An 11,852-nucleotide genomic window follows, 5' to 3' on the forward strand; every position below is an offset into this window, starting at 1 on the left:
CTGCCCCCCTGCGAGCCCCCCATACTGTTCGTGATGTGAGCTAGGGAAGCGAGAGCAGAAGCAAAGGCAGTGCTTCCCCTGCACCAAACCCACATCCTGAATCCTGGGGGATGGGGACAGGGATGAGGACAGGGACACACTGGGGTGGGGGGACTCAGCCCCAGGAGCACCCCAAGGAATGGGGGCAGATGCTGGGCACGGCGTGGGAGCAGAGCCCGGGGGCATTTTGGGACAGCGCACATGCATAACTAAGGCACTATGGGATGGGGCACTTTTGCCTACCCCATACCCCATGTAGTGGGCGGACATGGGCAGGGAAAGGGGATGCTTGAGCCCACCCGCTCTTACCTTAACAGCAGGCAGCTCCGGGGTGGAGCTGGGGGTGGCAGACCCTCTCCTTGGGGCAGAGAGTTTGGGGTGCTAGGTGAATGCCAGCCTGGCACCTCTCATCGCTGCCCCTGCCTTTGCAGACCCCCAGGGGACAGCCATGGCGGGGGACGGGGAGCTCAACCGTGTGATCAAGGATCTGCAGAGTAAGTGTGCCAGCCTGTCCCCTGCCAGCATGTCCCCTGCATGGCACACCTCTCCCTGGCCATGCCAGCTCCCTCCGTGCACCCAGCCTGTGGGCAGTGGGGGGGTGTCACTGCCGGGGGTGCTCCAGAGCATCCCAGTGCCAACAGTGCCGCTACTGCCTGCTCCCATCCTCGCTGCCAGCCCCAGGGGACCAGCAGTGCCCGGCGGGTACCTGTGCCCCTCGCTCCCCCTGCTCCCCTCTTTCATCCCAGGGCAGGTTCCTCTTTCACCCACTGGCAGAAATCCCCGGGCTGGGAGCCGGGAGGCAACGAGGAGCGGGGGTGGGATAGGGCAGGGCTGTGCCAGCTCAGCCCTGCCGTCCCACAGAGACCGTGGCTGAGCTGAACCGCAGCTACCGGGAGCAGAACCTGCCGGTGACAGACGGGAGCCGGGAGCTGCACAGCCTCTGTGCCCAGCTGGAGTTCCTCCTACAGGTACCATCGCTCCTCTGTCGACGCTGCTCCCTGCCTCAGTTTCCCCTGGGGCGCAGCTGAGAGCAGAGGGGATCCCGTGCCGGCCATTTGGGGGGATGGGTTGACCCCAGATGGTGTTGTCCAGCCCTGGGCATCCCCAGCCATGCGAGCACCTGGATCAGGCTCACCCACGTCCGCGTGTGTAATTGCACGTGCTGCAAAAGTGAAACTGAGCCACAGAGCCAGCAAAGAGGGGACAGCCACGGGACACCAGGACACCAGGACCCACCCTGCTGGGGGAGCTGGCTGGATCACAGCCCCACAGGGGACAGGCTGAGGGGACAGGGGACACCCCCAAACAAGCAAGCCCAAGCTTGTGTCTCTGCCAGTTCGACCTCAAGGAGAAGAAGAGCTTCTTCGGGCAGCGCAAGGACTATTGGGACTTCTTATGCCAGGGCCTGGCACGGCGCCGGCAGGAACACGAGGGCGTTCGCTTCGTCACCTCGCTGGACAAGGTGGGCACAGGCTGGTGGGGTACCCAGGGGCTCGTGCATGCACACATGCATGCACTTGTGCTTGTTTGCGGGTGCACATGCACTCGTGCACAGGCACACACTCGGCTGGGCACCAAGGATTCATCCACCGATGTTATAAAGGATTTTGTCCCCTCTGGGGTCCCCGCTGCCCCCCCAGCCCTGGCTCTGGGGACACTCTTCCCCCCTACATGGGCTAGGGGGGAGGCATGGGGGGGGCAGTCCGGCATGGCAGGGCTGGATAACCCCCTCTTCCCCCAGCTGAAGACTCCCGTAGGCAGGGGCCGAGCTTTCCTGCGGTACTGCCTGGTGCATCGGCAGCTGGCAGAGTCCCTGCAGCTCTGCCTCCTCGACTCCGAGAGCCTCCGGTGAGAGCAGGGGGCACAGGGAGGGGATGCTCATGGTGGTGTGGGGGCCCAGCCAGGGCGGGCAGCGCCCTGCAGCACACGGTGGGTAAGGATGCTGCAGGCGTGGGCGCCTGCCCAGGGTGCAGAGGGGTGTGTGAGCCCATTTTGTGGTTGCAGTGAGTGGTACTACGCTCGCAGCCCCTTCCTGAGCCCCCAGTGCCGGACAGAGATCCTGGGCAGCCTCTATGAGCTGGACAGCGTCACCTTCCACCTGGCCCTGCGCAGGGCTGACCTGGACATCGCCTGGCCCATGTTCTCTGAGTGAGCCTGGGGACCTGGGGGACACCCGGGGCATTGGGGGCATCGGGGTTGCCAGGGGCATCAGGGGCACCTGGGGCTCAGCATCGCAGGGCAGCACACAGGCGTCCCGCTGCCACCTTGGACCCCGCACGGTGCTCCAGCTGTGCCAGCCCTCTGTACGTGACCCCAGGCTGGCACAGACACCCGCACCAGCATGCACGTCATGCCTGTACCTGCAAACATGCCACACGTATGTGCACACACACACACACGCTGCCATCCTCTGCCAAGCACATGTCCAGGCACGGGTCTGCTGCAACACCGTGACACTGTGACATCTGAGACACAGGGACACACGCATGTGCGTGCACACCCTTGCCTCTGGGCATACTTGCAGAGGGGCACTTGTGGATGCAGCCACTCCAGCACACTCATGCCTGCTCTGCTGTTTGCACACTCGTGTGCACGCATTGCCACAAGCACACACACAGCCCCCAGTTGCCCGCTGCCACCACCATGGGGGTCTCTGGATGTGACCTGCTCTGCAGGTGTTGGAGCTGATGGCACTAGCCTCCCCGGTCCTCTGTCACCAGGTGCCACCGGCTCTGCTGCCCTCTCCATCCCCAAGGGCTGACCATGCCCAGGGAGCCCAGTGGGAGAGTGGCAGTGCCTGGCTCACCTTGGGGGTGGCCCTGAGCCCTGTGTCCTCTCTAGGACACTGGTACGGCCCAGCCCGGCGGCTGGGAGCAGCCCAGCAAAGACAGCCCTGCAGAGAGGCGATACCGGCACCGGGGCTCATCAATGGCCCGATGGCATCACTCATCCCACCGCGGCACCCCACGGAGTGCCAGCCTGCCCGTGCCCACCTGCCTTGGCTGCCCCGCAGGCGGGGGGTGTAGAGGTGGAGGAGGAGGACATGGAGGTGAAGGACATGGAAGAGAAGGTGGAGGAGGAGGAGGAGGAGGAGGAGGAGGAGAAAGTGGAAGCAGATGTGGAGGAGGACGTGGAGGTGGAGAAGGATGTGGAAGAGGAGGATGAAGAGGAGGCAGAGGAGGAGGAGAAGGAGGAGGATGTGGAGGTGGAGAAGGATGTGGAAGAGGAGGATGAAGAGGAGTTGGAGGAGGATGAGAAGAAGATGGAGGACGTGGATGTGGAGGAACTGGAGGACACGCACAGTGCTGGCAAAGCACCCCAGCCCGATGGTGACGGGGAGCCTGGCACGTCCCCACCGGCCGGCGCAGGGTGCATGCCGGGCTCCTCACCACCGGTGCCCGGGCAGCTGGGCGGGACGGAGGCGTCCCTGCGGGCGCTGGTGTCCCAGCTGCGGGCCGAGCTGGGGCAGCGGGAGGCGGCGTTGCGGGCGCTGGCGGCCCAGCTGGCACGGGAGAAGCGGCGGCACCGGCGGCAGGAGGAGGGCAGCGCCCGGTGGGCCCAGCTGCAGGCGCGCCAGGCCGAGGCCCTGCGGGAGACCAACGCCTTCCTGGGGCAGGCGCTGGCGGCGGCGGGGGGCCCGGGGGTGCTGGCGCGGGCGCAGGAGGAGGCGCGGGGCTGGCGGGAGGCAGCGGAGGAGCGGGGCGCCCGGCTGGCCGGGGCGCTGGCGGAGGCGGCGGAGCTGGCCTCGCGCCTGCAGGACTGCCAGGCGGCGCTGGCAGCGGCGGGACGGACGGACACGCTGGAGGATGCCGGTGCCCCAGACGAGGTGGCCGCCGTGGAGGAGGTGCTGCGGCGGGCGCTGGAGCTCGCCCGCAACCCCCAGGAGCCCCCGCCGGACCCCCATGCGGAGGGGGAGCCTGGCACGGCCGCTGGCATGGCCATGGTATGGGCAAGCCCGGGGGGACCCCAGGGTGGGGCGGGGGGGCAGGGGGCCACGGCTGAGCCCCCGCTCTCCCGCAGCGCCTGGCCACCCTGGCCGCCGCGGCGTGGGAGGAGGCCCGGCAGAGCCGGCAGCAGCTCCAGGCCCAGCGGCAGGAGGTGGCGCAGCTGCAGGAGCAGCTCAGCAGGTTGGGCAGGGACCCCTGTTCCCATCACCCCCCACCCCACAGCGGGTCGCCCCCATCTCCAAACACCACAGGGTTTCCCCCGGGACACCCCGTGGTGCCCCACTTGGACCCAGGGGAGCAGCACCTGGAGATGGGCAGGGCAAGGGAGGGAAGGATTTGGGGAGGGGGGGCTGGAGGGAGGTGTCAGTTTGGGGATTCCCATTACCCCCCACCCCACAGTGGGTTGCCCCCATCTCCACGCCCCACAGGGTTTCCCCTGGGACGCCCCATGATGCCCCACTTGGACCCAGGGGAGCAGCACCTGGAGATGGGCAGGGGGAGGAAGGGAAGGATTTGGGGAGGGAGGGCTGGAGGGAGGCATTAATTTGGAGACTGATAGGTAGCTGGAGGGGTGGATGGGCAGAGGGGTGGAAGAATGAATTTGGGGCGAGTAGATGGATGGAGGGGTGGGTGGATGGCTGAATTTGGGATGAATAGAGGGATGGATGGGTGGATCGAGGGATGAATTTGGGGTGAATAAGGTGATGGGCAAGCACACGGAGGGAGGGATGAATTTGGGACAAGTGGATGGAGGAACAGAGGGATGAATTTGGGCTGAGTAGATGGATGGATGTGTGGGCAGAAGGACAGAGGGATGGGCATGAGGAAGGGTGGATGAACCGCTGGGAAATGGATGGGTAGCTGGCCCAGCAGGTGGCAAGGTGGGGCTGGGGAGCCAGCTTGGGGATGGATGGGCAGCGGATGGAGGGAGGGAGGGAAGGAGAGACAGCTAGTTGAGGGACAGGGGCACCATCTCCCCACTGCCCCGTGCCAGGGCCCGGCAGGACGGTGAGCGCTGGGCATCGGCGCTGCAGCGGGCACAGCGGGAGGCCCTGGAGCGGGAGGCCACGCGCGGTGCCGAGCAGGCGCGGCAGCAGGAGCTCGTCCGCGACATGAAGGGGCGGCTGCTGGAGCTGCTGCGGTGAGAGCCCCGGGGACCCCGCCAGTGTGAGGCCATGCACGGGTGGGGGGGTCCAAACCCTTTTGCCCAGAGGAGGGCACCAGAGCCTGAGCAAATCCCGCTCAACACCTTGGGAGACCCAGGGGGAGACTTGGGTGCCCCCACCTTGGGTCTGGGGTGCCAGGGCATGCTCCTGGTCCCCCGCCACCAGGCACAGTCCTGCCGGGGCTGACCTGTCCCCTCCCGCAGGGAGAAGGATGCCCTGTGGCAGAAGACAGAGGGCATCGACACTCCGATGCCCAGCCCGGCACCCCGCGACGCAGGGCTGTGCGCCCGCTGCCGCAAGGATTTCCGCCTCCTCTCCCGGCGGTACAGCTGCAGGTGGGCTACAGGGGGCACTGGGGGTGGCACCGGGGTGGCATTGCTCTCACCACCCGCTCTCTTGGCAGGCTGTGCCAGGGCAAGGTGTGCCACGCATGCTCCATGGATATGGGCAAGCAGGGTCGCTGCTGCCTGCTTTGCTACCAGCAAAGGCACCCGCAGGCTACATAAGCCAGGACCGCAGCCCTCACGCTGTGTCTGGGACACCCCTCTCTGAGAGGTTGCCTCCTCTCAGACTTACCGGGGACCCAGGCATCTGGAGCCTGCAGGCAGGTCCTGCTGCCCGACATTTCAGGTTTGAGACGTGTCTTTCCTGTGGCTGGTCCACTGAGAGAAAAACAACCCATTCCTGCTACCCCTGTGGCTCCCGTGTCATCTATCGGTTGTCGCCGGATCGACCCTCAGGCTGGGTGCGGGGTGGGGGGATGCTGGTGTGGGGGTGTCCGAGCCCTCCTGGGGGAACCATCCCAGCCGCAGCCAGGCTGAGCCACCATCTGCCCCATCCTGCAGCGGGGAGGCAGCAGCAAGCAGGGGAGACGGCTCTTGGCCAACAGCTCTGGCTTCCTGCCAGGCTGGGAGGAACTGCTTGGGCAAGAGGTTTCTCAGATGCAAAGGTGATGGGCTGTCCCTGCCCAGCACCCCCACTGACCCTGCCCAGCCCCAAGTCCGCAGGGCTCCCTGCCTGGGTGCTAGGGGACACCCGTGCCCACCCATGAGCCAGCCCATGGCTGGTACCCACTGATGTCCCCACGGTTAAGGACCCCCGGGAGCCTGGAGCAGGGGCAATGGACGAGTAGTACAGGACCTCCATGGAAAGGTGCTTGGGCACACTGGGGCAGGCACCCTGATGCCTGGCACACAGGGTGGCAGGAGGGGCCCCAGCAGGGTCACAGCCCCCTCTTCAGCCCCTCTGCCCCACTCCGGTGCCAGCCCCAGTTGCCCAAGCTGGGCGGAAACATCCTGGTTGTGTAAGGGACAGGTTCCCAGCCCTTTGCACAATGTCCTGGCACCGCAGTGCTGGGGGGGCAGGGGGTGTCCCGGGTGCTGGCACCCTTCAGGCAGAGGTCACAGGGCTGGCTCAGTGTCAGAGAGGGCCTGTCCAGAGATTTTGCAGTGATGTGCTCCACTGGGGCTCAGATCAGGGTCAGGAAGTGGGTGGCTTTGTCCTCAGGTGGGACAGACACCACACAGAGACCCCCACACTGGGGAAGTGCCAGGACCTGGCTGGGTGGGTGCGGGGAGCAAAACCTGGGTTTGAGTCCCCTCTGGGGACACACAGGATGCCAAACCCTCTGCAACAGCCTCTTGGGCAACAGCCCTTCCCTGGCCTGGAAGGGGGTTACCCACACATCGCTGGGCTCAGCTGGCACCACAGCTTTGGCACTGAGGTGGGGAGCCCAGGACCCACCGTCCCTGGAGATGTGCCCTGGCCCCATCCCACCGTCTCCCTCCCCATGGCAAACAGGAGCCAGACCTGGGTGACAAACCCACCAACTGCTTTATTAGTGGGTGGCCATCGGCCACAAACACCGTCCCCAAGCAGGGTCGTGGTGTCCCTGAAGTCACAGGCTCTGCCCCAAGGAGCAGGGAGGGTGAGCAGTGCTTGGCATTGCTCCCCTGGTAATGGGGTCCTACCCCCTCGCCACCCAAGCCCCCTTTCAGCTGGGGTCCAGCATTCAGTGGCGGCCCTGCCCATCCCTGTGGCATCACCGCCCTCATCCCAGGGGGCTGGGTGAGGATGCTGGGGTGTGTGGGGTGCCGCAACGTGCTGGGAGCTACAAGCGCTGGGTCCCAGCAGGGCTTAGAGGGTGGTGGAGGTGTTGCCAGAGGTGGAAGCATAGGAGGTGCGGGCATAGCGGGCCACAGCGTCCTTGCTGATGAACCCACGCTGTGCCAGGATCTTGAGGAAGCTGTTGCGAAACTTCTGCCCAATGAAGGCATAGATGATGGGATTGATGCAGCTGTGGGCAAAGCCCAGGACCTGCGTGACAGAGAGGGCCGTGTCAATGTGGTTCCTCCTCTCACAGGTCTCGGCGATGGCCCGAATCCTCATGAGGGTGTCGCTCACCAATGTGATGTTGTAGGGCAGCCAGCAGATGAGGAAGACCATCACTACGGCTAAGATGACCTTCATGGCCCGCTGCTTCTGGGAATTCTTGGTCTGCAGAAGGGTGTGGATGGTGACACCATAGCAGAAGAGCATCACTAAGAGAGGCAGGGCAAAGCCAAAGGTCTGCGGCAGGATGCGCAGCACAACCCGCCACTTGGCCGTGTTTTCGCCGCCGATGCGCTCGTAGCACACGGTGCCGTTGCTGGGTGAGGGGAAAGCCTCACGGAAGAGCAGCACGGGCAGGGAGAGCAACACAGAGAAGACCCAGATGCCCAAGCAGACAAACTTCACCCAGTGCCTCTTCTCGGTGGCGGCCCGGGTGGCATAGACGATGGCCAGGTAGCGGTCCACGCTGATGCAGGCCAGCAGCAGGATGCCGCTGTAGAAGTTGGCCTCCTGCAGCATGGAGACAGCTTTGCACATCACAGTGCCGAAGACCCACTCATGGGCTCGGTAGGCAGCCCAGAGTGGCAGGCTGAGGGCAAAGAGCAGGTCGGCCACAGCCAGGTTGAGCAGATAGACATCGGTGACGGAGCGGTTGGTGTGGCTGGAGGTCACCACCAGCACCACCAGCCCATTCCCCACCACACTGAGGATGAAGACAAGGCAGTAGATCACCACCACCAGGTACTTGTTGAGGACAGTGCTGTCAGGCCGGCACGGGGCAGAGGAGATAGCGGTGTCGGGCATGGCCGTGCTGTAGTCATAGGTGTAGTTGTAGAAGATGTTGGACAAATCCCCACTGAAGGAGAAGGACTCCATTTTGCCTGTGGAGCACAAAGCAGCATGAGTGCGGGGTGGGAGGGTGGTGTGGGCCAGGGGTGACAGCATCTCTGGGTCCCCTGGCATCTCCATTGCCCCCCAGGTCCTCTCCCAGCCAGTGCGCAGCCCCCCTCCATCGCTGCGCTGTATCTGCACTGTGCCAGGTAATGTACAACACCCCCAGCACCCCTCAGTCTGCTCTACTTCACCCCAACCCTATCCCTTCCCTGTCCCCCATGGAGGAAGGGGTTTCCCCACAGACCAGCCACCTCTTCTCAGGTTGGGGGGCCCCCCCATCGATGCAGCATCATGTCCCTCCAGGAGACACCTGGCACCTCCAGCATCCCTGGGCCCCCCTGGTTTGTGTGGGTCCTTCAAAAGCCTCTGAGCTCTTTGGGCATCTCAGGGCCCCTTGGGCACCTCCAAAGTCCTTCAGGCACCTCTGGATCCCTCCAGCCTCTCCATCTCCTCCAGCATAGAATCATAGAATACTTTGGGTTGGAAGGGACCTTGAGAGATCATCGAGCCCAACCCCCCTGCAGTAAGCAGGGATTGAACTTGTGAACTTGGCATTATTAGCACCATGTTCTAACCAACTGAGCTAACCCGGCATGACTGCTAGAGTTGCCCATCCTGCCACCCCAGCCAGCGACAAGTGCCCGGGGCAGGCAGCACTCGAGAAGGTCCGAAGGTGGTTTCATGCCTTTCTTCCCCACCCCGGTCCTGTCCCTGTACAAGTGGTTTCACCCTCCGGACGGAAACATGTGTCACCCTTTTCAGGTGGCTTTGGAAATATTTCAGGTCTCTGGTTTTCCTGTTGCTCAGCCGGGCGCTGCCGGGCATCCCCATTTCCCCCGTGCTCAGCTGCGATGGGGAAATCACAGCCGATAGTTGCTCTTCCTGTCTCTTCACATGTAGGACACCCTGCTCTGTCCCTGCCTCCCCAAAGACCATTGGGTTTCAGCCTTCTCCCAGTATGGATCTGGACTCTTGTTTCACTCCAGTTTTACTCCTCTGCCCCATTTCTGAGCCCTTCTTTCTGCTCTTTCTGCTGCTTCTTTCTGCCTCCCCATTCCAAAGTCCCGGTTCCTCCACCCACAGGTATCCCAGCAGCTGGCCCAGCTGGGGGCACAAGCAGCACCCCATTTCCCCTCCTGACCGTGGAAGGGCTGGGGGACACCGGGGTGGCCCTGGGGGTGCCCTCAGAGAGGAAGGAGGGACACACCATGGGGAAGTGCCCTCCCAGATCATCGCTGTGCGAGGAAACAGGAGCGGATGCTTTTCCTCCGGGGCACCCTCAGCCGATATCCCTGAGGACTGCAGGGTGTTTGCACCCCAGATGAGCCCTAAGCACAGCCCTGGGAACCCCCACCCACCACCTCCCGCTCCCCCTGCACCAGGCAGCCCCTCGGGCAGCCGGAGCAGCCCACCCCAGCCCCCAGCTCAGCCCACTCTGCATGTGAGGGTGCTCAGATGGGTGCTGGGGGGCTGGCGAAGCCTGAGGAAAGCCCCAGTGACCCCAGGGACTCACCACTTGCTGCCCTCACTGTCCTCCCAGCTCCAGGGTCTTCTCCCCGTCCCAAGTCAGTCCTCGCCGGGGAGCACCCGGGCACAGGGACAAATCCAGGCGTCACCCCCAAAGGGCGCCGGAGTGGAGTTTGGTGGGATGCGGAGCAGCACCAGGCCCAGGGGTCCCACCAGGCCCGCTGGAGGGTCCCTCACCTGTGCCCGCTGCCGTGCCGCCTCCCGGTGCCCCTTCCTTCTGCTGCCCGCTTTATGCCACTCTGGGAGGAAGCGAGGTTGCAAAACCTTCTCCCAGCATGAAGGGGAAGTGGCAGCCAGAAGGGACGCCAGGACGCCTTCCCCAGGGCCAGGAGGAAGCCCGCAGCTCCCCACCACCCTCCTGCCCAAGGGTGTCCCCAGCTACCTGGCAGCGGGTGACACTGGGGTGCACCCAGGGGTGCATCGCCCCCCCTGCAGTGATGCACCCCGGGTGTCTCCAGCTGAGGGTCCCTGCCTTGTCCCCTGGCCCCCAGTGGATGGGGGGCTCCTCTTTGAGGCCCCCCCAAGGTGCTGCAGCCCCCTGGGTGAGCGGCAGCCCCCCGGGGCCATTAGGGGTGTTTGGGTGGCAGGCTGGTGGGCAAAGGCAGGGCAGGGGTCCGTGCCTCAGTTTCCCCATTGATAGACTGAAGGTTGGCACCAGGGTTTTGGGGGACACAGGGGCACTGCAGGGCTGGCTTGCCCCTGTCGGATGGTGCTGCAGGGGACCCCCCAGAGCAGAGCCGTGTGTCCCTCCCACCCTGGCTGTGCCATGCTGTGTCGTGCCAAGCTGAGCCGTCACGCCCGGCAGAGTCGTGCCCCCATGCCAGCCCCGCAGACTCGGGGCACCCCCCCGGCCCCCCCATAAACCTGGGGCACCCCTGCTCCCCTGAGCACCCCTATTGCTTTTGAGGGAAGCCTGCACCCCGGGCACCCCATCCCTCTGGGGCACCCCAAACCCTTGGGGCACCCCCAACCCTTGAGGCGCCCCCATCCCCACAGCTTTTGGGTGCCTGTTTTAGGGGCACCCCACCCTTCTGGGGCACCTCTGTTCCCTGGGGGCACCCGCACAGATGTAGGGCACCGTCATACCCCTGGGGCATCACCACAGCGCCAAGAACACTCCTATTCCATGGGGACATCCCCATCCTCTTCTGGGGCACCCCCAAAGTTTTGGGCAGCCCCCCCCAGGTCGAGGGCATCCTCACAGTCCCCCTAGGATGTCCCCATTCCCTGGGACATGCCCACACTTTTGGGGACCCCCATCCCTTTGGGGCATCCTCCCATCACCGTGGGTCACACCTGTTCCCCAGGGGCCCCACACGCTTTTGGTATCCTGTAACCCTGGGATCATCCAGCCCGCGGGACACCCCTTTTCCCTGTGGGCACCCCCATATCCCTGGAGCACCCCATTCTTGTGCAGAAACCCATACTCTGGGGCACACCCACATCTGCGTGGGGTACCCCTCTTCCTTGGGCACCTCCATTTTTGGTGACCCCTCATACCGCAGGCGCATCCCATATCCCTGGGGGCACCTCCACACTTTTGGGGACCCCTCATACCGCAGGCGCATCCCATATCCCTGGGGGCACCTCCACACTTTTGGGGACCCCTCATACCGCAGGCGCATCCCATATCCCTGGGGGCACCTCCACACTTTTGGGGACCCCTCATACCCCAGGCGCACCCCATATCCCTGGGGGCACCTCCACACTTTTGGGGACCCCTCATACCCCAGGCGCACCCCATATCCCTGCCCCCCCCAACTGGGGGGACCCCCATACCCTGGCGCATTCCCCAGCCCCCCGGGGCACCCGCTGCCCTCTGCCCCCGTTTGGGGGCACCCCCGCTGTACCCCACTCCCCCGGCGCTCCCCTCCGCCGCCAGATGGGCGGGGCACCCCGTGACGTCACGCGGAGGGCGGGGCGGAAGGGACGGGCGCGCTTGCGCCAC

The 11,852-nt window shown here is 64.9% G+C and overlaps 2 protein-coding genes across 2 annotated transcripts; one reads left to right on the forward strand and one right to left on the reverse strand.

Annotated features, from left to right (window-relative positions):
- The first annotated feature begins 487 nt into the window (after nt 1-487).
- Nucleotides 488-5,658, forward strand: RUFY4 (RUN and FYVE domain containing 4). The gene is made up of 11 exons (XM_075711596.1): nt 488-533; nt 901-1,007; nt 1,376-1,501; nt 1,781-1,887; nt 2,044-2,187; nt 2,881-3,175; nt 3,221-3,982; nt 4,060-4,166; nt 4,981-5,127; nt 5,356-5,487; nt 5,556-5,658. Exons 1-11 carry the CDS (start codon nt 488-490, stop codon nt 5,656-5,658), a joined length of 2,076 nt encoding a protein of 691 aa, XP_075567711.1.
- A 1,594-nt stretch (nt 5,659-7,252) lies between these two features.
- LOC104038434 (C-X-C chemokine receptor type 2-like) lies at nt 7,253-8,359 on the reverse strand. Its single transcript, XM_009492794.2, has one exon. It carries the CDS (start codon nt 8,357-8,359, stop codon nt 7,289-7,291), a length of 1,071 nt encoding a protein of 356 aa, XP_009491069.2. The 3' UTR covers nt 7,253-7,288.
- Between the last annotated feature and the right edge of the window lie 3,493 nt (nt 8,360-11,852).

The sequence above is a fragment of the Pelecanus crispus genome, chromosome 5 (genome assembly GCF_030463565.1).
Source record: "Pelecanus crispus isolate bPelCri1 chromosome 5, bPelCri1.pri, whole genome shotgun sequence".
NCBI classification, from domain to species: Eukaryota; Metazoa; Chordata; class Aves; order Pelecaniformes; family Pelecanidae; genus Pelecanus; species Pelecanus crispus.

Bases quoted from the DNA above. Each gene is read 5' to 3' on its own strand.
- LOC104038434 (XM_009492794.2), bottom strand. From the start codon at position 8,359: ATGGAGTCCTTCTCCTTCAGTGGGGATTTGTCCAACATCTTCTACAAC.
- RUFY4 (XM_075711596.1), top strand. From the start codon at position 488: ATGGCGGGGGACGGGGAGCTCAACCGTGTGATCAAGGATCTGCAGA. The intron at 3,176-3,220 runs GTGGAGAAGGAT...GAGGCAGAGGAG, and splicing joins ATGTGGAGGAGGACGTGGAG to GAGGAGAAGGAGGAGGATGT. The intron at 5,488-5,555 runs GTGGGCTACAGG...CTCTCTTGGCAG, and splicing joins TCCCGGCGGTACAGCTGCAG to GCTGTGCCAGGGCAAGGTGT.